At 38.8% G+C, this 25409-nt stretch overlaps 1 protein-coding gene across 6 annotated transcripts in view; it reads right to left on the reverse strand.

Annotated features, from left to right (window-relative positions):
* Positions 1–9313: 9313 nt before the first annotated feature.
* LOC117243358 (protein lozenge-like) overlaps positions 9314–25409 on the reverse strand; it is a 31481-nt gene continuing 15385 nt past the window's right edge. For 2 of the 6 annotated variants that reach the window (XM_033510763.1, XM_033510765.1), the window contains exons 4-7: positions 23070–23195; positions 17482–17676; positions 12201–12494; positions 9314–9839 (exon numbers count right to left, since the gene is read on the reverse strand). In XM_033510763.1, coding sequence (XP_033366654.1) covers positions 9496–9839; positions 12201–12494; positions 17482–17676; positions 23070–23195 — 959 coding nt within the window. In that variant the 3' untranslated portion in view covers positions 9314–9495. The remainder of the gene's footprint in view (positions 9840–12200; positions 12495–17481; positions 17677–23069; positions 23196–25409) is intronic. The other 4 variants (XM_033510766.1, XM_033510767.1, XM_033510768.1 and 1 more) reach the window with 4 other exon arrangements.

The raw sequence follows: 25409 nt of genomic DNA on the forward strand, positions 1-25409 counted from the left end.
ATAATAATTTCGAAGTATATTTGTGGCATTTAAGATAACGAATCCTTACATATTTCTATCGTCTTTCCGAAACAATTAATGAACTTTGTAAAGCTTAATGGATGGAAAGGTAAAGAGCTGATTGAACATTGTGGATGTCGTTTAAGAGAAAATGCAGCGTCCATCGTTTATTATTAGGGAAGTAAGATTTTTTGAAGCCGTTTGTGACACGAAGAATTTCGAATTTTATTCACGGGATTTAAAATGAGGAATTTTTGTTTCATATATCTGTAACCCTTCCAAAAAAATTAAATTACAGGTTTCCGTAGAATTTTTTAGAATATTTCGGCTCTTAGAACTTCGTTCATTTGACATGATAAGTCTCAGATATGTCTATCATATTTACGAAAAAAGTAATGCGATTAGTAAGGGTTAATACATGAGGTAACGACAGGTCGAAGCTGACGAGGGAAATTAATTTCTTTGCAGAGTAAGCAGGAAGTCTTTATACGGGCAAGGAGTCGCCGGTGTATTTGCATAGGCAATGGGAGATAAAAAATTGAACATCAATTCGAGAAGAGGGCGAAGAAATCACGACGGATGGGAGGAAAATAATTGGGAGCACTTTTGAAGCCGGTCAGGAGGGGAGCTCTTGAGTGTCTGGCCCTTCGCGAGATCTCGGGTACTTTACCTGCTCGTTTCGAATGCAAATTTCACGGGAAAATGCTGCTCTTATATTTCTTAACAACGGATCTTTCTTCCCTCGCACAATACTCCGATATCGATACATTCTAGCTTATAATTAGAATTATAGAAATAACTCAGAATTTATCTTCAACTTCATCAAAACTAAATATTGTAACCAGTCAATTATTTTCAGAGAAAAATCTAATAAATATTGAAAATTTATGCTACACATTTAAGAAGCTGGATCGTATAGGATGAAGACCTTCGATGACGTCGTTATTTTTATCGTTTCTTTTCAATTTTTTTATAAAAACTTATTACTGAAAAAATTAAAAGAATTCAATTAGGAGAAATACTTTCTTGGTTCTTTTTCAAAACGCGATACCAGTGTCGCCCTCAAGCGAGTAAGATCGTAAAGACATTTAAGAAGACTCACCCTCTTTCTTCTGGCGACCCTTAAGAAAGTAGTCTCCACCCTCGTGGTAAGGCAGCTCGCGAAGGAGTCGGTAAAGAACAGCTTCGAACGACGCAAGAAGCACCTGAAAACGAATTTCTTTCGTTAGTAAAAACGTCTTTACACTTCCGTTTCAATTTTTCTACTGACACTACAGAAATTCTTTATTCAGTTTTAAGAAATACGAAACGGAATTATAAACATCCTAAAAGTGCGTTTTATCCATCACGGTATTAATTAAAAAATGGTCAATGGAAAAAAGAAGCAAGGATAACTAGAAATTCTCGGGACAATATCCAAAGGAAGATACAAAAATTCTATATTTCAAATGGATTGGAAAGAAACTCGAAAGAATTGAAGAGCGCGAGTCGGTAAGAAAGGAAAAGAATAAGGCGACTTTCTTAAAGAAGTGGCGCCTCCTTTTAAGAAACCTGTAGTACCCTGTCGCACCACTAAGAACGATGGCGCGCTGTCCGAAGAAAACCCTTTTTTCTTGCTCACTAACCACCCTTTAACTCGCAAAAAATTTCTATCAAATAAAAAAAAAAAAGAAAGAAGAAAAACACCAGCTCAGAAAAGAAGAAATAGAACCGAACCAACATACTATAACATATAACGCTACGATAATCTAATTCGTATCTATTCTGAAAATAAAATTACAGCGACTTAAAATACAACGCGGAGGCAAGCATTTTCCCTCAGGAGCAGCTCCCATTTTTTTCTCTCTCGGTTCACCCTCTTTCACAGGCAACTGGCAGGGGACGGAGGGGGTGGGCCGACAGTACGAAGAACAAAAGATGAGTTCACGGTCGGTTAATTTAATCTAAGCAAACATCATATAGATGGTACGTGAATGTGTTTCGCAGGCAGCGAGCGAAGGAGGGTGAAACTCGCCGGAGGAAGACAGAGGGTGAACAGGGGGCGGACGAAGCCAGACTCTCTGAATCTAGATACATACGTAAGTACAAGAGTATTCAAGACGGCACTGAGGAACGATGTTTAGCATGTAGATGAAGATCTCGGTAATCAAGGGTTGCAGCCCCGCGGGCGCACTTCGTCAAGTCTTACTTATTTCTGGCCGATCCGCGATCCGTCAGCTCGTTCCATCCCCTTCTGCCGACTCTTTGAGATATGTACGCGTTCGTGAGATTCAGTTTTGGAGCCACGTTCTACTAAAATTGATTACGTATAGTGACGAGTGCACAAGTTGGGGGATGTTTAACATTCGGGAATATCATTACATATATTCAGAAATATTCATCGTATTGCTTTGCTTCCAATGATATGTATATAGGTTGTATAGTAAAAAGAATCGTTGCTCTTGTACTTCTATCAACCCTTTAAGATAGATAGGTGTTCGTGAAGAATATTTTTAGGGGACTGTTTCGATAAAATTGAAAATGTTTAGTCGTTAATTTAAACGACTGTGTTATAAGGAAAGCTTTGAAGTTTGAATCCAATGATTTTATCGAGGCAATTAATAAAAAGAAATTTTCCAACAAAATTTCTGATTATTTTTATTCTCTATTTGTTAAAATAAGAAGCATGTTAGAAATCTAATATCAGGTAAATAAGTATTTCCATGTTTTATATTTTTAAAACATTATTCATTTCGGTCGATTTACTTTCCATCGAGAAAATGAATCATCTTTCTCTATGTGTAAATGTAAATCTAAAAAATCTTACGTTCGTGGTATTATCGTTTTGCTATGCTCCTTGATCTACGATATCAATTCATTGCTTCTGAGCTGTTCGTTTGTCTAATACAAAAGCTGTGGAATCAAATTCTCACCGGACGCACAAAACTAGAAATAATAAAAACAAAAGGAAATGTAGTAAAAGGGGCTGGTAGAAAATTCAAAGCGGTCCATTATCGAGTTACCGTTACTTGACCTCGCGATTTATCCAACGAGAAATAGAAGCAGAAAGAGGGAACGAGCGGTGGTGGTAACGAAGCCGGGACACCCCTTCTCGCGAATATCTCGGACCAAAGCCGTATCTCGTTCGAAATGATCGGGTCTCGTTGTCCGAAAATTCACCCCGTAATCGACGGACAAAAAGTAATTTCCCATCGAGACCGGGACAAAGGGTGATTTTGCATGGGGGGTTTCGGCTGGCGATAGCCACGGGGGTGGCAGTGACCGGTGCGTGTAACGACCACCCCCTTCCTCTGCAACCACCCCCAACCCCTTCGTTTCCCGCTTGCCAAGCCGAACGAACGCTTACGGTGAACGCCACGTGCACTCTATGCGTAGGAAAGGTGAGACAGAGAGGAACATGGACGAAAGGAGGATAAGAGTAATGCTTGCACTATGTACGAGTACACTGCGTTCGATCCACATTGTATGTGGGGCTCTGGGGCATTTTTCGTTCGTGTTTTTTCCCCTTCTGCGGTGGAGATTATAGATGGTTGCTGATTGGAAGCTGTTTCGTGATGTGATGGAAAAATTTTGAGGAGGAGATTGTAATTTCTGAACAACTTTTCACATTATCGTATATGATCCATGCAAGATATTGACCCCACGAGCGAGAGGTTAATTAAATGGTTCTAGCGCGGGGGAAGGTTTATTAGAATCTGTTGGTTTTTAGAAGAGTGATATGGAATTTTGTGGAGAAAATTATAATTTCCGAACAAGTATTTCCTGTTATACACGATTCATATAGGACGCTGTTAATGAATTTTGGCGGGGAGAGACGAAGGTTTACCAAAAGTTGCATTTTATGAAGTTGTATAGAGATATTCTTATAAATCTCTAGAAATTCATATATACATAAAACTTCGGGGAAATAGTACTTCTAAATAACTTAAAGAGTCTTCATGGATATTTATCTTGCAACGCTTTAACGAACGAAAAGCGAATTAAACGAGCGTTTCATATTATCATGCACGATCCATACAAGATACTGATCCCAACGTCAAGGTATTAATAAACGATCGACAGTACAAAGGAAATCCTCCGGTCGAGGATTTACAGACTTCTTCCTCGACAAGAAAACAAAATCTCACATCCCAATATCGAGAACAGGAAGCAACCCTTCTCCAACCCCCTTTCGAAACAATAACCCCATCCAAAGATATACGTTGCTCCGATCGAACGTTTCTTTGTTTCATATATCGATTTACGACACCACGCGCGTTCTCCAAGAAGACAGAGAGGGTCCAAGAAAAATCACGGGTCACGGTGCGATGACACGCGTGAATTTACCGGGAATTGGTAATGCGGCTCGGCTGCAGCGCGATAAATCGGCATGGCCAACTGGTCGAGCCAACGAGCCGTGTCTCTCGCGCGACCAATCCTCTCTCTCTGTTTCTCTTTTTGCAAATGACAGAGAGAGAGAGAGAGAGGAGGATAGTGTAGAGTATAGAACAGTGGTTCTTAACACGTTGACTGCCAGGTGAATTTTTCATATTTTTTGTCGTGGGAGCCGCAATAAATTGAAATACGCTACGCTAGAACATTGAATTTTTGCAAAATATTATATTGTATATGCGCACCTTTTCCTGACGATGTTATCTATATCATTCAGATTGTCGAAAATTTGTTAAAATTTGTTAACAAATTGAAAATTTGTCAATTAACGTAAAATCTATCCTATTTTTATCAATCTAAAAAATTTAGTAACGTGTGTCATCGATGACTGGCGTGGCGGTTAATGCGCTATTTTTTTCGTAGTCGCGGAACAATTAAAAATTGTAAGGAAAATTTTCACTGCGCCAGAATCATTCAAGTCGTAAATAGACTGCAGATGCCTATGCAATTTTATATTTTTATGAACGAGACTAAAGAGATAGAAGTTCGACAGAAATTTCTTTCATCCGCTAAATATCATAATAAATACTCTGCGCTGGATATTTTTATTATATACACGTACTGCGTACATTTAGATCTTTGCAACTTGAGAGGAAGTAAAAAAGGATATTATATTCGTAAAGACTGTAAACTAGAACGATTCTTTTAGAGAATACTTCGTTTCGCGGTACACTTGTAACAAGTCTCTAAGGGACGCTATGTATTCTATGCAACACCGGTTAAGAACCACTGCAGCACTGGTATAGCAAGAAGAATGGATAGCGAGAGGGAAAAAGAGAGGAGAAGAGAAGGATGAAAAACGAGAGGATGAAGAGGGCTGTTGTAGACTATCCTCGACGTTCACCACACGCTATTCTTCATACTCCATTATCCGTGGTCCGCTCTACGCTGCTCCATTATGCCGGCACCGCGTATAAACGACGAGTTGTGCGTGCGACGACCAGCCACCCTACTGTCTGTCCAGGGGCTACCTTCGCGAAACACCGATAAACACCGCTCTTCTGTGGCTGGTTTGCGCGCGACACGCGGCAAAATCGCGCTCTTTTTAGCGAAATAAATTAGAGAGCGTTTCATGGGGCGGATAGGAGATGGGAAGATGACGGTAGAGGCGCGAAAGGTACTTTACTTGCTATTAATATTTCGTATACTACTTACAAAGTCTCCACTGGTGAATTTTCGATGGTATACTTTCACATAGTGTAATAGCATCGTACAATGAGTTACTAGGTTTAATAATAATGGATTATTAGATTAATTATTATCAACATTGTGAAGGGTGTATTACAGTGTGAAGATGAGAAGATAGAGGGATGATATAGGCGTAAGAGGAGATGATACTTTGGTCGCTTCGAATGACTCTATTTCTGATACTTTCAATGTCTCCACTGGTTAGCTTCTGGCAGAAAGGTTTGCTTTTATGCCGGAATCACGTCGTTACGGCGCTTTATACTGTTATGTGCACAACAATGTAAATGTGCATAATGTTGTTATTTAACAGCATGATACTTTATCTAACGTAATATATGCATCGTGTATTCGAGTATACGAAGTATCAGTGTGAGCTACTCTTGTTTCACAAACGCATCAGTTTTATTACTCATACATCGTTTCATATTTACAATTTAATTACCACCTTTTTGTTTGAGTCGTTAGTACTTTAGAAATCGTACTATGAGACTATCGAAGTAGTCGATTTATTGCATTTTCACGGTAATTAGTTTGCCATTCCTCTATATATTCTACACATAGAGAAATTTCATAATGCCTTCCGACACAAAACGTACAAATAAAATTATGCCGAGCAATGAGACAGATCTGAGCAAATTTCAAAGGGTTAAAAAGTGGAGAAACTTTTTAAAGGTTAAGACTGTGAAAAATAATGAAAGGTAGGATACGAAGAATTAAATAAAATCCTCTGTTTCAAATTTTCTCTGAAAAATCAGTCAGCTGAGAGAGATGGTTTATAATCCGCGAACGAGTTAATTACAGGGATCGTTGATGCGAGGCAACCGAACCTCTGAAATACTAAATTCAAAACGCGTGTTCGTTAGCAGAGAGCCGCTCGGAGGCAGAAGGCAAAACCAACGGAGAATCTTCCTCCCGGGGACTACGTTTAATTAAATCTTTTGCCAATTTACATACACGCACAGCATCGTCCTGGTAGAGGATCCTTTGGAACTGTCGGCTTTAGGGAAGCTTTGTAGAGATTCGTATCGTTACCTGCGCCACCCTTTACCTGACACAACCACCATTACGAGCACCGATCTTATGTACTTTTTACCGTACCAACATCGTTGACCCTTGTTGCTCTGGCCACCACGGATCCCAGCTAAGCTTGTTTCATAATAATGGACAACAAAATTAGAAAGAGAAGGAAACTTTCTGATGTGATCCTTTAATAGATGAATTTTTTAATTAGTTCTTCTCTCTATCATTGATATTGTCGATTTATGTTAATAATAAAAGAATATTGGGAATTGAAGACAATATATTAAACGTTGAATATACTTTTAGATAAGTTTATCATTTATTTAACAGATTTTCCTTTGGAACAACCTTAGCCTTCTTAATTTTTTACTTTTAATTGGAAAGCTAAGAGACGTTTATGATGTATTTTAGAAATGGTAAAACTGGTACTCTGAGATTCCAAGCTAATAAGGAAATGTTTAAATCTAGAATGGAACCTAATTAATTTTTATGCCAATAAAGGAAGTTCTACGTTTATAACAGGGGTAGGTTAATTTTTTCTCAAAATACTGCTGTGGAAAAGTTGATGAAATAAAAAGTTTTTCTCACTGGAACATTCATACCACTGATCCGAAAGACTCGAAATAATAATCCAGATCGTGTATTAGAAAATGTATAACATTGGTGCAAGAAATATTAATAAAAGGCACAAGTAAAATTATCACTTTAATTCTTATTAGAACACTTTATTAATAATTCTAGATTTCTGAATTCGTCGTTTGAATTTGGTGCAATAATTAACAGGAGAATTTTATTGGGTATTAGTAGACAATCCAAGTAAAATTAATTGCTATTGCTAAGCTGGTACTTTTACTTCGACAAACTCCAAACGACTGCTTTAAAATTTTAACACAGAAACATGTCAAGAATGCTAGAGAAAAATCTAAAAAAAGATTAACGTTAAATCTAAAGAAACTTCTGCAAACAAGAAACTACTATTAAAAGTTGTGTTAAATATTATCAGATCTAAATGTAAAAATTGTGTAAAGAAAATTTGGAAAAATTTTTTAAAGTATTAAAATAAAGCCATCCAGAAAATATCTTCAAAAGAACGAACAAAAAGTTTTGGAAGAGAACCAATATAAGTGGACCGGAAAAAACACCCACGTGGTCTATCGTATTTTGAAATACACTTTTATTTCGACTCGGTCAAAAACTACGATAACAATAGGTCAGTAGATATGTATATCTGAAATCATCGTTTTTTTTTCTTTTTTTCTTTTTTTTTTTTGAGGGGATGGGGCAGAATGTAGACGTCGTCGGTTTTCAGAGAAAAAAAAACGAATAAATCGTTACCGACGTTTAATCGATTAATCGCGTCATAACATTTATCCAAACATTATAACGCGAGCTTTCGTTTACCTTTTCTTTTGCGTTCCATTTCATGGAGGGGAATTTCGATGTGAAAGCGAGGAGCTTCTTTCTCTTTCGTTGAATCGCGAGATTTTTCTCCTTCGTTCGCGTGATACAAATCGATATATTCTTATCCTCTTGACTCTCCGTCGATACTCGATTCTCGTTCGACATATCGCAATGAAATTTCTACGAGAATCGCGAATCGACGATATTGCACACGAGCCCGCAGTCAAATCGATCAAATCGCGTTATACTATGAAAACATAATCGAAAGGAATAAAAGTTACACTGGGTGTATTTGATAACTGGTCGAGTTATAGAAAATCTGCTTATCTTGAAGATGAAAGAAGACTTTAATCTTTGCACTGAGAATCTTATCTACGGTCAAACATCGACTTTAATCCGCTTGGTGTTAAAATTTTCACTGTAGAGATCGATAATGATATGTGTATATTAAGAATTTAAAGAAAATTAAAAAAATATTTTTTTCTTTGAAATACTGTCGGATTCATAGATAACACTTTTTACATTAATTATGCTATCAGCCCAAAATTATTCCAAAATCCGTGTCCTAATATTGTAACAAAAAAAAAAAAAAAAAAAAGAGGAGACAGAATATCTACTGTTACAGAAAAATGTTCAAGAAGTAAAAGAACCAAAGTAAACAATTATAAAACCACGAAAACTCAGAAATTATTCGATTCAAAATTCGTAGACGTTACATTGCATATACTATTAATTAAAAATTCGTATCCCAATATCGCTGGAAAAAAGATAAAAAAACAATATGAACACTCTTACACAAAAATCGCATAATCTAAGATGGACCTAACCAAGCTAAAAAATTTGAAAAGTCATAGGCGAGATATCCAATTTCTCATCTGCGAGACAAGCAGAGTGCAGTATAATCCGGAGCTCGACCAAGCATCCGGCAGACACCCGGTACAAGTCGTCACACGTCGCGCAGTCCGTCGACAGTGATGAATGACTCGATGAAACGACAATGCTCTATCTATGTACAATGTTTCTATATACATCATCATCATCGTCACCATCACCGTGGGCCAGCAGTAGCACGTTCACTCATCACACACTCGGTAAATTACAAATCAGCCCCTCTCTACAGATTTTCAATTCGTCGAGACATAACCAGCCAAACGAAAAAAGATAGAAAAACAGAACCAATCGAAAAATCAAAGTAGAAAAACCAAATTTCCTGACAATCGCTGCCAGGCAAATTTCTTCGTCGTCCTCGAACACGCACCGGATTGTTCTCTCTTGTTTGATTTCCTTTTTTTTTTTTAATGCCCACTAATAGCTAGTTTCGTTCGCTTGTTCGAGACCAACACCTCGTCCATCTTCACCGATCACAGTTTGCTCATCTCAACGTTATCGTCCACGACAGTCGACGAGAGAAAAGTTCTAAAATCAGAATTATCACGGGAACGATTCGTCTGGCACTCAGTAAGGCCTCCAGACGTTGTTGTCCGGTCTGACTTCTTCCTGTCTGACGCTGCAACTGTCCGCCACTGCTCTCTGCTCGGGGCTCTCCGAATTCTGAAACTGATTCCCGTATAATTGGGAATAGAGGATGCTGGGCAGGACGCCGGGCGTTGGGAAGTAGTTGCCGTAATTTTGACCGAAGCCTTGCTCCTCGTGCACAGGACTCTCCGTGGTACTCGAGTCCGTCGATAAGGACCTGGGAGACACGTAGTCCTGGTACCTCTGACTCGGTGTCCCCGACATTAAGCTGCTCAGAGGGTCCAAGGGATCCGATTGACCCGTCGTCGTCGAATCTGGCACCACTGTTTTCGGGGGAAAAGAGAAATTCGCTTTTGTGGTTTAATTTTTAACGAGAGTGATGGTGAGAATAGAGAATCACAATGGGAATTTTCGAAGCAGACAGTTTAAAATAATTGGTGGATTTATTGTTGATGAAAGACTATGACGGTAATAATGAATTATTAATTAAGTATGAGATTTTAAAGCCTGGGACCGTTATCTTTGCAGGGAAAGAGAGATTGTCCTTTGTAGTTTAATTTTTTAGTTTGACGAGGATGATGGTGAGAACAGGTATAATTATTCATAAATAGAAAACACATAAATATATTATTAACACGAGATATTACTCTAAACTAGCTCATACTAACTCCCGTAAGCCCTCAAACATCTCAATAATCCGTATTGCAATTACTAAAAATTAAATCAATCGTTGTAACGAAATTAATAAAAATTTCTTAACAAAACCATCGTGATGAAACGCGTGTAACATTTTTCTTTAACTAAAAGACTAAAAGAAAATATAACTAATATTACTCCAAAGTATCCCATATATATCATAATAAACCCTAAAGGATCCCGAAAGACCCTACTGAAATTACCAGAAATTCAGTCAATTATGGGAACAGAAATAATACAAATTTCTTAACAAATTCAACACGATGATATACTTAGGACGTTCCCCTATAAATGCATTTTTGTTTCACGCCGATCGAATGTTCGGTTCCCGAGATATCGTTGTTGGAAGCGCAAGATAATTTTTAATATCTCGCTACGTCTGTCCTTGTCGCACGCTCGCACCTCTCGCTCGCACCTCGTCACTGACCTATCACAAGCTCGCGTCACGTGCGCTGGTCAGTGCAGACACCGAGTCAGCAGCTTTTTTACTATTTACTATCGCGCGTACGCATTTCGAGGAAAAAATGTAGGTCATGGCAATGACTGGCCCATTCATCTTCCCCGCGTGTATTGGTTAAGCGGCTTTCGGGCCCTGTATCTCGGCAACCGATCGAAATATCGACTCAAAACAAAGTGCGTTCTATAGAGCATGGTTTTCACTGTCTCGGGGATGATAGTAGGTTTAATTTTTTGTGATACAGTTAGGCATATTAATCTTTATTTTGGGTTTAGAATCTACCACCTAATCGTTTTTCCATTTTCTTGCGACGAATGAATGTACGAAGATAAATCATTTGTTTTTTAAGAATTGAACGTCAATCATGTATATTAGCGTAATTGAGTTAACAAATTAATAAAAATACAAGTAGATCAGTTTCGTTTCCCACAGTCTCAATGATAACGATGACGTAATTCGACTATTTAAACCGATAGTCCATCTCTTTCTGATTTATCCTATAGGTATTTTGGTTTTCAACTTGCGGAGACGCACGTTTGAGTTCTTTCAGACTGAATTTCGTCTATTCTGTTTGCAGTTGTTGGAAACGTTGATGACGTTATGGTGAAACTAATTCCATTGATTGTCGCTGATTGCGTAACGCTACAATATCGATTACAAATGCACTGTAGTGCGTACTGTAAACATCGGACGATCAACTATTAATACGATAGTTTGACAGGAAGTAAGCGTGCGTTTGGTTCACGTATGTTTGGACAACTATCCGTTGTAAATGAAATAAACCTATCAAATGCAAAGTATAACATATAACTAAAACGAGCTATGAAGATTTTCTCATTAATTTGTTGCAAAATATCCTTTGAAAAGTACCTGCTAGAATTCTTACTTTATACCTTGAATTACTAACTTCAATAGAAAGTCTTAATCAACCAGTTTAATTAGGACAGAATAACTCATCAAATAAATAATAGTTTGATCAGTATATCGTGCTATTGCTTCTAAAGAATCTTTAGCTGCAAGACAAATTGTATTGGCAGCTAGTCTCTTAGCTTCTTTCTATTCTCCAAGATCGAAAATCATTTAAAAGGTCTCATCGTACAATTAAAAAGATTCGAAAAATCACGATCAGTCAAATGAAATTATTTCGGAATGAAGACCTCTGGCAATGACTCGGGAAATGAGACAAAGACTGAGAATATCATTTGTCTAAAGAATCTACTTTAAAAACACTGACTGTGATTCGTAAAAATTTAATCCAAAAATTACATTTATAAATAGAACCTCGTTTCTTCTAAAACGAACCGCCATGCTAATGCCTCTTAAACCTCCTAAAATCAAATTCAAAAATCGATTTAACACGACGTTCCACGTTTTCCAAAGAAGCTATACTACGGTAATATCAATGAATTGAAAGGAATTCCCGTGCTGATAAAACGACGCATCAATGATGAATCAATTACGCGAGAGGAGGACGCGAAACATCTTCTGATGAGAGGGAGAGAGGGGGAGAAAGAGAGAACTGAAGACTTACGGGATGATACCGCTGAGAACGCATCCTGCTGTGCCGTGGATCCTGCACCGGTACCGGAAGTAACAGTGGATCCCGCTGTCGAATCGGGCGCCGTTGGCGTGTTCATAGACGCGGCGCCCGCGAAAGACGCCAACGACGAGGACGACGGGGGTGGTGGTGGAGGTGGCGGTGGCGGGGGTGGGAACGACGCTTGTGCCGCGCACGACGACAAAGGGCCGGGAAGATAACCAGCGTAGCCAGCCGTGCTTCCGTATCCCCATGAATTGCTTGCAGTCAGACCGAACTGGGACATGTCTGAGGAGATCATGCTCGTTCGTGTATCACAATTGCGATTTTTGATCCTTTTCGGCCATCTCGACTAACGCGTCCTTCGTTTATGATCGAAGCAAATCAAATGATTAGTTAATCCTTTCAACGCTAACGAAACCATCTAGGGCGACGAATATGTAAATAGGGACAAGTTCTTCTGACAATTTAATTCGAGCTATATCTTCGTTTAAATTTTTGTACGTTTTTGAACGTTCAACTCGAATGAAAAATGAAAACACCACGTATTTCTTGAGTGTCTATTACAGGTTTGTGAACGAACCGATAGTGTAATAATATTTATCTATAGAGAATATGTGTTTCACAGGAGAGATGGTGACAAAATGTTTGTGTTTATTGTGATTTAATATTTTGTGTGTATATATAAAGAATATAATCTATTATTTCTAACGTATGTGATTAACGATGGATATACAAATTATATATGATAAATAACTTTAAGGACTTTGCATTTTTGTTTCTGTGTAATTTCAACATTGATGTAAGCAATATTCATAAACGACGTCGGACATCTGAGCAATGAAAGGATTAACAATTATACTTTATGAAACATATTTCTTTTTACCAGAAATGAAATCGAGAGATAAAGTGAGAATAATTTTCCTTATGAGCATATTGAATTTTATGATCATGACGATTTTACGATAATATGATTTTACCAAGAATTCGACGAGTTTTATGTTAAAACACTTATTCTTATTGAATGTTTGTTGTTCAAAGTTCGAAGTTCTCAAAGGTCCAAGTTAAATGATCAAGAAACAAGCCGTAGTACTTTATACTAACACAAATAGAACTTGAATTGAAAAGGGGGGTACTTAGCACAGCAGGAAAACACATTGAAAGCAGCCAGCAAACGAGGAGCGCAAGCCAACAGAGGAGCATTTACGAACTTGTAAGAAGCGGTGCCATAATATAGTACACTTTCTCCAACTAGTCGTCCAAGCCCCGTTTCTCTCGAAAACATAACGCAAAGCTGATAAAAGAGCGAAGCACAAAGGCGAGCGAGGCTAAACTTAAATATCTTCCAAGCAAATCCATTTGCAGCGGATCAGGCAACAGGAAGCCAAAGAATCGCATCGATATAACGACGAAAAACGTAAAGCCAAATATCAATCGGACGATTCCGCGAGCTATTACTTTTGAAAAAATATTCATTTCCAACATCTTAACTTTGAAAATTCATTTTGGATATCTAAGCGTGCATATAATTATACCTGGACTTAATTAACTTCGCTGTAAATTAATATCTGTACTTACGCATACGTATTGGATGTTAGAGGACACAAAGAAACAGGAAATTTCATAAAGATAAATGTTATTACTTCAGAAATTGTGCAAAATATTTTACATTCTGTTGAATACACGATTCTGTTCTTTGTAGTAAATTTCCATGAAATTAAATTCCTTTTATTACAAAGCAATGAAAGTTACCGTGTGTGAATATTCTGTTTTATTGTATGTTCTCAATTACACGGTAAAATAAGCATAATAAGTAGTAAATAGAGATATTAATTTGTCCAGTTCCGATATAACAGTTAAGTGCAGGTACACCAAGCAAATATTTACAGTGAACAAGTTTAATGATTTTATTTTATTTATTGAAACTTTATGGAAGACGTTTAACCAGGGAATTATCTATCAGAATTAGCATAATTACTAAGAATCATACGCTTTATGTATAACGGAAAAGCATCATAAAATCACTGGTATTGATGATGCACGAAAATCAAACTTATTTTTTAAACGTCTTAAAATATACACCTTCCAAATTCAAAAATTCTTGAAAATACTTCACATTTTATCAAATCCTTCTCAAACTCCTATTCTCTACATTAAATCTCCCAATTAAGAAACTAAATTTCCATTATTAGAAATTAATTTTCGACTTACTTTTTCCTTTCGTTAGAAATTAGTCTTCCACTCACTTTTTTCTTCTATCAGAAATAAATCCTCGACGTCAATTTTTACGCAACCATATAGATGACGCGTTATCATACTCTTCCCAGTTGTACCCCATTTACAAGACACCTTGTATAGGTAAATATCATAGTCTGAAAATTGACAAAGGCCGTGTAGCAAAGGTAAAAAATATAGAGGAAACGAAAGAGTGAAAACGCTCGAACGAGAGAAGATTATTCGTCGATCCGAATTAGTTTGCCGGGGAATATACACGGGGGATCGAAGCTTCTTTTGCGCCCCCTCGGGGTTGGATTTATTTTTGCGGCATATAGGCAGCATACCCGATAGATTTTCCAATGAGTTACGGGGTTGAAGGCGGAAAGCTCTGGAAGCGCGAGGGGTGCAGCCGGACAGAAAACGGTGGGATGGAGGGCGCGTTCGAGATCAAAGGGTTGGTCATCCCCCGCGCGTACCTCCGGCCAACTCAAATAACCGAGAGCTCGACCAGCGCCACTGGGCCGTCGTTGACGAGAGGCTAACCCTAAATAGCGCGAGCCAGCATGCTTTCACATCGTTCGTTCAATTTTCACCGGGCCAGGGGAGAAAGGAAGCTTCCTTTGGGGCTGATATCGCGACGTAAGGAGAAACCTTTGATTAACGCGACGCTAATTTCACAGTTTCGATTTAGCAGCAATTTTCTATCTCCTATCTTCATTTTCTTCGATTAGATCAAGATATTTAGGGATGGTGTCTTACGGTAATATTAGATTGATCAGAAAGTTGTTCATATATTTTGGAAGCAAAAAATTAATTATCGTTTCGACCGATATTTTTATTAACTAGTCTTCGTCGTTGAATATATCAAATTTCATTTTATTGTAAATATAGGAAGATTTATTATTTGGCTTTTTGTAGGATTATTATTTAGTTAGAAAAGAAAAACTCTTGCAAATTTTCCTATCCATCAATTGTATATTCTGTAACACATCTAAGGTGCAGCCTGTAATAGAACAATTTATCAATTGAATGCTTTATTGTTTATACTTTGACGATTAAAATGTGCATACGTTTCACATCAATTTATAAGTCATAAATATACGAGCAAAATTTGTGGGCGGAATGATCAACCTACTTTATAATATACCTATTAATTACAAATTAACATTTCCTCTTAGAACAATGTTTTTTGAGCGATGATTATTATCCTAACGTGTATTATAAAATGTTAGTGCACGATTGAGAAACATCAAAATCTTATTTCACCATCCTAAGATTGTGAATATTATAAACATGTATAGTAAATATTTGAAGAGCTCATAACAAAAACAACAGTTATTAATTTCAAAGATATGACTTATATTATCGTCAAATCAATAATATGATAAATGTACCATATCCTTCATTTATTGCTGAATGAAAATCTAGGTTCCATGTAACTTCATGATTTAATTAAACGCAACCCTTGAATCATATAATTACAAATATTGTTACAGCAATTTTACAATACGAATATATGTCTGAAAAAAGACACTGAGATGTGATGTACTGAAATTAATAACACTGGAATATCCATGCTCTTTCTTGGACAAAGACAAACATAGTTAAGAGTAGTCTTTACAATTGACATAATGAAACATCAAGTTATATAGAAGATATGCTATGAGCTAGCAAAAAGTCTACGGAGCACTGAACGGCGTTAATCGACGAAAGTTACCAGCCAGCGGATGTCACAAAATTCGCGGCAAAGATGGAGGAGCAACGGGTGGATCGAGAAACGCCGACGCGAATTATCGATGTCCGATGTGGGGAAAAAAGTTAATAAAGGAAATACCCGGCATGCTTGATACTTTATCGAGGAATTTTGCCGCGTTATCGCTTTTGGATCCGAAGGCGACTCATTAAATCGACTCTCTATCTCTACCTTCGCCGAATATTTTCCACACGGGTTTCTTCCCGCGAGAAGATAATAAATTGCGCGGATAAATCCGCGAACATATGAAAATCTCTCGAACTTTGGTTGAAAAATTTCGCTTTATTTCCGCGAGACCATACCTGGTGGAACGTGAGATTTTCTGAGAGAAAAGAAGGCAAGGGCGGGAAGGGGATGAAACTGTAAGCGCGATGTTTCACATAGAAATTCGCGAATCCGGTTGCAAACGTAGAGAGAACGCGGGGGTTACCAGGCCAAAACGACGAACCATCCTCGACGAGGCAGCCGCCGCTCCCGTGGCAACCCCTTTAATATAATATTTAATCTAGCTTTGAACAGGCTTGTGGTTTCCGCCTCTAGAGTCGAGAAGCTAGTTCTCGCAAGCCTAAACCTCTCTCTCTCTCTCTCTCTCTTTCTCCCTTGCTGTATTCGAGACCAGGAGGGCAGCGTCTGCTTGGAAATATTCCCAGCTTCCAGACAGTCGCTTCTTACGATATTGTCGATGAAATTTCATTTTTTAGATCTAATTTATGTTATGGAAGATCGAGAGAAGGGTTTTGTATTTTCTTAAAGATCTTTCGATTATTCTTAGAACGATTCAACTATTCTCACGATGACCATCCAATTACGACTATGCATTCTTTAGTGAAGGATATTGCGAAGTCATAAATTAAAGTATTTACACACCCCTTTATCAATCAGAAGGGATGGAAAGTTAAATTTAGTTTGCAATCGTCATTCGTGAAACGATATGAAACTGCATCTGGGAAATTATTAATTTGGTTACTTAATTGTTAATTTAATAGCAAGAGAAATTTTAACAAAAATCTGAGAAACGGCGAAGGGCTACATTTACATAATAGCTTTTATGTAAAGCGATTTGCGAAATAGAAATACTGAAACGCGATGAAAGCTTCATATCGCAAGCGTCCTTCTATCAATCAAGTCTGCTCAATACCTAAATGAAAATACGCCTAGCGAAGCGATAATTAGTACCACAAATATCATGAGCATTAAATTCAAAGAAAATAGAACTGGAAGGTTAAGATCAAAGTTAGAATTAGATGACGCGACAGGGACGAAGGAGCAACATTCATCATGCAGATAAGCAGATCGAATACTTACTTTGACAGTTGGCTGGCATCGCGTGCCTGAAGGAGGACAACGGATCCCGTGGCTGCAATGGATTCGGCAGCGGCTGCAGGGGATTCGGCAAGGGTTGCAGAGGATCCACCAGTGGCGAGGCGAAAAACGGGCCGCCTCTTTGCGAGGCGAACGCGAACGCGTGGAACTGCTGCTGCTGCCCTAAAAGAGACAACACTGCGATCAACCGTGCGCCTGTCCACTGGACTTCCGGTAACCGCATCAATCCTTCTTCTCTTTCATGTTTTTTATTTAAAAGATATGAATCCCTCGTTAAAAACTGAACAAAATACCATTGAAACATTTATGAACCATAATGAATCTTCATCCTGAATAACTTTGACGAGGAACTAAAATTTCTGTTTCAATTACAATCTTTATTATATCGCTTCTATATTATTTACTCTTTACTACAGTTACTTATGAAACTCTATGTGTGGAACAATTCGTGGAAGCAATTCGTTACATAGATATTTTGTTAGGGATAATGAACTAGAATTTATTTAATATTCAGATTCGGAAGTTATACTTTATAAAAGGATCTAATAAGGAATATTTCATTTATTTGATTTAAGGAATACTATTCATCATTGTTCAGATATGAAAGAAACTATTATACGTTTCTTCGTCGTTATGCGTATGCAAAAGATATGCAAGACAGTTAAAATAGAATAAAGCTTACGCTTCATAAATTCGTTGCCAAAGAACGCTTCACCTATCCTACGCACTCTTCAGGGGAAAGAAACCTCCTCCCTCCATCCTCAACTAAATTCATCAAATTTCACCGAACAGAACTACGCCTCAACTCGGAAATTTCTTCAGATCGCGCTTCAAAATTCTACCTTCGATCTGACCACCCCAAAATTCTCCCTCTCTCTCTCTCTTTCTCTCTCTGGGGAAACAGAGAGAACAGCTCTTCACTAATGCGTGCCCACTGTCCATACTCTCAAAAGTACCTCAATTCTCATTTATCGGCTTTTATTTCCCTAGGCAACCGGTGTTCTCTCTCCGATCATCTTGCACGAGCTAGGTACACGAGCTCACAGTTTCGAACGAGTAAAACCGAATACAGAGAAGAGGTGAACAGGTCGAGGAGACAGGTCGAGGCAGCGATTCATTTTATTTCCCGGGGACGGTGTCGCCAACCCAATTAAAGACGTCCCAACAGGCGAGAGAGTGTGCTATCTGACGAGGCTGCTGCTACTATGGTCAGGTTAGGTTAGGCCAGTCTGGCACCACACGTGGACCTGGCTTTCCTACGTGAACCGTCGAAATCTACGAACCAACACCGGCGCCACGGGAGAAGGCACCGGAGACCAAAGCCAGGAGGGAGCACAGAGTGAGAGAGGAAGAGAGATGGAACGAGGGACAGAGATCCCCACGTCGTCCTGATAATCCAATCGAAGCCCTAATTCTAACTCGGCAACCCGAAATTCCCGCCGGTTTGCTGAATAGGGTACGCTGCACGATCCCGGGGACACAATGGGGGCGCGACGGTGGAACAGGGGCCAGGGCTAACGAGATCTATCGTTAAACGACCGACACCATCCTTCGTACGCAGTGAAACTTCCAACACGAAGAAATTTGCCGACGACTTCCTTACGTCAAACGTTGGGCAGAATTGCAAGGATTTCGTAAATTGCAGAAGGTTCGAAGAATATGTGAGAATCAGATATACGCGAATTTTCATGCATTTATGGGAAATTTGAAGATGTAATGGTGCATAGAAATCAGGGAAACATAGTACATATAAAATGCTATAAAAACGGTCTTTTTTTAATATTGTCATAGTATGACATTCTTCTAAATAACATTCTTGTCTATCTACCTCCATGGACACTGTCAAACCTGACCAAATTTTCTCGTGCCTTCTCGCATCATCCCCAAAGTGTATCATTATGAATTTAAGCAGAAACAAAGGACTGCAATCTCCAAGAAGCTCGACAAACCTCCTTTCATCATCCAACATCGAGCAGAGCCGATCCAAAGACCCATTTCCAAGTGATTAATGATCGCAACAGATCTTTCCACGAGGACATCTCGTAAGCGAATTTTGCCAATTCACATTCACAGACCTTGTCAAACCGGACTAAATTTTCTTACACCGTCTCCAAGATATCAGTATCGATTTAACCAGAAACAAAAGACCTCGACCTCCGTGAAGATCAACAAAGCTCGCTTCATCGGAGAATCAAGCGGACCTGATCCAAAGAGCCACTTCAAAGCGTTCAGCGGCCGCAACAGATTTTTCCACGAGGATTTCGCAAGTGACTCGGACCTTCTCCAGACTCGTTACTATCGATTTCATCGGACACCCCTTTACGCGTTGCGACCGGCGACTGCCAGGGAATTTCTCGAGAGTTAGCAGCTGGCTGCGACAGCTTCTCATTTCGTTCCGTCGCCCCCGATCGACCCTCTCGACACGTCGGAGACGACACGGGGGCCGGCCATTTCGTGCTATTTTCTAACAAAAGCGGATCGCTCCGATGAAAGGTGTGTGCGCAACTCGGGATTTCGGGTTTCCAACTTCCGCCAGAGGCGACCTTCGCGCCACTGACAGACTCTATCTCCCTCGTTCTCGTACTCTCGATCAATTTCCTTGGCCCTGCATCCTCTTTCTGTGGCGGCCACCTTTGGCTATGGGACGAGGGTAGAATGTGTAATGAATTGCTTGTTTAATTAATTACGACCCTCGAGCGGCGCCCGCCTCGAGTTCGAACGAGCCGCCGCGTTCGTTCCGCCATCGGATCTGCCTCTTCCTTCTAGGACCCCGGACAGAATTCATAGGGCTGATATATTGCTGGTCGAGTGAAAGAAGGGTTCAATGATTCACGGCAAGGATACGAAATTTGTTTATAGCCCTTTCGAGGAGGGGGATGGAGAGTGAATCTTGTGTGGATATCGTACGAGTTTATCAGAAGACCGATCAACTTCAATTTTTATCGATTGCTTAATTTCGTTATACAGATAGGTGTTTAATATTCGATTTTGAAGAAAGAAATGATTTACTTTCATCGGTTCATCGATAATAAGAGGATGATACAACCATGATGATAACAAATTCTAAGGTAAATTTAAAATAGTGATTTTAAGTGAGATAAATTGTGACTTTTCTAGCATTTGCTTTTCTTGTTAAAAACCCGAATCTAATGTCGGAAACTGTTCATTGTAGCATTCATTCGTTGTAGGAATAGAATATCTTACTATTACGAGTCGATCAAATTAAATATTCTTAACTCTACAACTTCTTGGAAAAATCATTATCGAGGTTGGTACTATATATATTTCCGGTGTAGTAATGGTAATACTTCAGCTTTCAAAATCTGTTCATAGTTCCTATGAATTTTTACATTTTCATAACCAATAACATATCTACAGAGAAATATTTCTTCTATATTCATTTACAACACAAAAGTTTCAATGTGTTAGAACTGAGGAGAATCGAATGAGAGAAAACGTCGAGTCTGCTTCTCCATGAAACTACAAAGAACTAATAATTCTTAATTTAGGGAACGAAACCAAAAAGAGTTAATACTCGTGTCTCTGAATTCGTTTCACCGGTGTCGGAGGATGTAGACGTAATAAAATTAGGGAGCGTGTCAAAGACGAGGAAGCGGTCGGTTTAAAGAAACGCCGATCGACCACCCACAACACGTAACCCTTTTATCTCGAGCCGCGTCCCTTCGACTAGATCCCTTTATTTCGGGGAAAACATTTTGTTTCTAGCAGATGCAACGCGCCGCTCATTTTATAGTATTCTCCATTACGGCCATCTACATTGCCATAAAGTTTCTAATAATCCAAATAAAATTTATGTATTTAAGTCGATGAACTACGAACCTTTGATAATCTTCGCGTGCACTTTGCGATACACGAATTTAAGGTATTTTATGACGATTTCGTGGGTGGTCCGAACAGGCGGACGGATGTGCAGGATAAATATAAGACAATGTTACATCAGCTATTTTCGACGTGTAAAGAGTGCAAATGCTTGCAAGAATTGGCTTGGAGTATGATTTCTGAATTCGCTTTGTAGATACAAGAGAAATTTAGCACTTAATAGCGCTAGGAATCCTCTATACTCTATATACTGTCCATATTCTATAGGAATGCTTCATTAGAAATGTTACTGTAAAATAGTTTCCACATAAAAGGAAAAATACATGTAGATACATTGAAATAATCCTAACTATTGTTGTAATTGTAGCTGTGAAATAGAATTCCAAGGTTTTCCATAATATTCTTTTCATTAGGTACCGTGTTTCTTCCATCTAAAATCTACAATTTGATGAAATTTAAAAAAATTGAAGTATTTACGACATTTCCATAAACTGTTGTTTGGCTCTTCGTGGGTTAAAGTAAAGACACGTTTCACAAGAGAGAAACAGCCAAAATAGTTTTATATTCTCCAACGAATGCGATGTACAATCGTACGGAACTAACGTCCCACTAAAAATCCTAAAAGAAAACAGAAAAGAAAGCTAGAAGGAAAAGAACAAAAAAAAAAAAAAAGAAAAAAAGAAAAAATGCAAACACACAGGAAGAAGTTCCAAAAGCTCGTAAATCCTAATGAAACATCCATCGATAACCGACGATCCCCTCTCCTTTCACATCCCTTGCAACTTCGATAGCTCAATCTCGGTGGCTTGCGTCTGGGCGTAGATTTACAAACAGCGAAGGGGTCGGTAAATTTCGATTCTCTGACATAATACCGGTTCCATTCGGCGTATAAGGTTGGGCAAACGTTCCGAAGGAACGAGGAAGCTGACACACGTCGCCACGAAATAACCGACGGCTAGGGGTGGTAATTGTGCGTCTGGAAGGCAGCAAGCGCGTTGTATTCGAAGGAGGATGCGGCTGGTCGGCAGTTCCTCTTTCAACGAGACGGCAAACTTCGCAGGCGACGCACAATATCTCCGCGGCTAAACGCCGCAGCCCTTTATCAATGTTATGGCGGCCGGCCGCGGTTATAAATAATGGCAATTGCGCGAAACTTAGCCCGACGAGCGAACCGCACCGCCGCCTCCGGGCCATTTTCAACTTGCGGCTTTCGACGCCTCCCGTCGGAGCGAGTTACGCGACCTGCACCAAGTCTCAATTTTTTTTTCACGAGCTATAGCATGTCGCAACATTGCGAAGAATTGAAAAAATTGTACAAAGTTTCGAGATAGCTGGTGGTAATAGGTTGAAAGTTTACGAGATCAGGAGAAATTTAGATTTGCACGAGACTGTGGATTTTGAGGATTAACACTGAAATTAAGAAAAATTTAGATGTTAACAAAACTGACACCCGTAAATGGTTAAACTTTGAAGAATCAGGCGAAGAGATTATTAAATTGTTGACTGATAGGTTTGAAAATGGCTGAATAAATTGCTAATAGCGAAAGTACGATTTGCTTTTGAATTAAAAATTATTTTAAGGATCGCGGGTAGCTCGAAGTATCAAGAAATAATTTCCAATAAATCGATACAACTATTTCTCGTAAAAAAAATCGATAGAACACCTCAATGTCCGATGTTAACACTAGTGGAGTGTAATTTAAATAATAAATAAGAACAGCAATGCTTACAGTGATACTCACTGGTCTTGGATCGCGGTTCTCGCGGCCCATCCACAGTTACTTTAATGGCCTTCGTGTACGTGGCAACTTGCGGTGGCGTCGTGGACACGGTGATGGTCAACGTGAAGCTCTTCCCTGAAACCACGAGATACAAAAATATTAGTTTTCGTCGCGTTATATTTTGTCGTCTTTTTTTTTTTTATCGTTATAGATTGAAACAGAAGTTCGCAAACGTGGCTGGCCGACCGAAACTCTGGTAGTAACCAAATTAACCGTCGGTAATGTATCGAGGGCGTCGTCGACGGTGATGGTGACCAGCCAACACGATCGTCCTACTGGGGTGGTTGAGCCCAGTTATGTTAAAAAGCCTATTAGGGACCTAACGACGAAAAACAACCCTCTTTACTCTGCATAACTCGTGAAAGTTTAAGGGCAGCTGATGAATTTTTGCTCTGTATCTCTTTCACTTTCTCTTTGATTCAAGACATCGTTATCGCCAGATATGCACAAATTATTTTGTCGTATTTTACAAAGTAATGTTATTTAAAATTCATAATAACATTTATAACAATCTAACCTCTTCCGAATCTCTCATAATCTACCACAACACAATTCTCAAAAAGCTACAAACTTTCCAAACAATTCCATATTGAAGTTCCTTACTAAAAAAAAAAAAAAAAAACAAATAGTATACAGAGTTGTTTTCTAATTTCTAAACAGAAACATGATAGTTTATCCCTGTTCCAAATAACTTGTTCTCTAAATTACAACGAGAGAATAGTAAATGAACCGGTTTGAAAATCGAACTTGGGTGGCGGGGAATTGCTCATCGAGAATCGTAGGACGTGGAAAGAAAGAAGGGGCGAAGTTATTGGGGGTGACCTTTAATGGTTCCACGGCGACTGGCACCAAGGGTGATACCTACGTGTGCAGGGTTGCCCGTGGAACCACTAACTTCAGTTGGGTGAAAAGGTTTGCCAGGGCTCGGCCATGGAGGATGCCGTGACTTGCAACAAACTGACGGGATTCCCCGCTCGAAAACGAGAAGCTCGCGTGGTGAACCACCGTGTGGCCACGCTCGACACTCGCCATTATTCCCCCGATACTTTCTCCCTTTCTTTCCTGCTTTCACCACGAGTAATAATCTTACAGTCGTCTAAAGAAAGAAGTTTCAACTAGTTGCAAAACGTTTCCTCGAATTCGCAGAACAAAAATTTTATGACTTAGAGTACGTAGTAGTCTGTTTGAAAAATAATAACTCTATATCTCTGTAAGTTGTTACGTGAGTTCTATCTACTGCATCTATTCTATCTAATTGTTACTGCCATTTTCAAGTTATGACTACGAATTAATATTATCGGTGAAATTTTACAAGTCACGAATCTGTCTTCATAAGTTACGAGTCAGAATTTATAAAATTTTATTCTTTTCTGGTTTAATTCGACGAGTTTCGAATCAGGTAATTGTCGTAAAATCGTAAATTCACAGGAAAGAACTATGTAATCTCCAATCTCTAATCTAATTTCTAATTTGTAACTTGCCAAAATTCGATAATATTGTTAATAATCAATGAAATCATTGGTGACTGTTGTAAAGTCTTTTCATAGAAACTCCACTATTTTTCCAGACCTCTGTGATTCCTTTGCAATCTTCCCTAAAACCGCAGTTGTATGAAACAATAGCAAAGCAATTGCAGAATAATATAAAATTGAATTATTTCGTATAAAAATTTAATTTAATAGAAATACATGTAACAAGGAGATAATCACGTTATTGATTAGAAAAATTTACAATAATATGACTAAATTATGGATATCCTTTGAATGTAACTTACTAACGATAAGTATGAAATAATCACGACGAGAGATTGAATGTAATTCGAACCATAATTCTTCTCTATTTCTTTGTCGCCTCTCACTTCTCTTTGGAGGAATGTTTGTCATTTATAAAGGAATTAGATGCGATAGCGTGATAGGAGTTGTGTGAACTCGTATGGCGGATAACAGTGATTCACTTTTAGAATCGTGTAGAAGCGTCAGGAAGGGTGGGATAGAAAAAGCCACGCGATCAGCGATCCACTCGGGGTGAGAAACGATGAGGGCGAGAGAAAGAGTGAAAGAGGGTGCACGTGGAATTGCGGTGAACCTCTGCGTGTGCAACCACCGTGTTCTGCGTGGCACCACTTTTTTTTAACGCAACATTGTCCCCTCTTTAACGAGCGTTTTATCGAAACATCCCTTGCCTGATTCCAAAGATATCCCCTGTCATTTGCGATCTCATGTTCAATCAACGAATATCCCTTTCGAGCTCAACCTCTACATTGTAAAAGATTCTACATTCTAATTTCCC

The sequence above is a fragment of the Bombus vosnesenskii genome, unplaced genomic scaffold, assembly GCF_011952255.1.
Source record: "Bombus vosnesenskii isolate JDL3184/JDL3185 unplaced genomic scaffold, Bvos_JDL3184-5_v1.1 scf7180000013265, whole genome shotgun sequence".
NCBI classification, from domain to species: Eukaryota; Metazoa; Arthropoda; class Insecta; order Hymenoptera; family Apidae; genus Bombus; species Bombus vosnesenskii.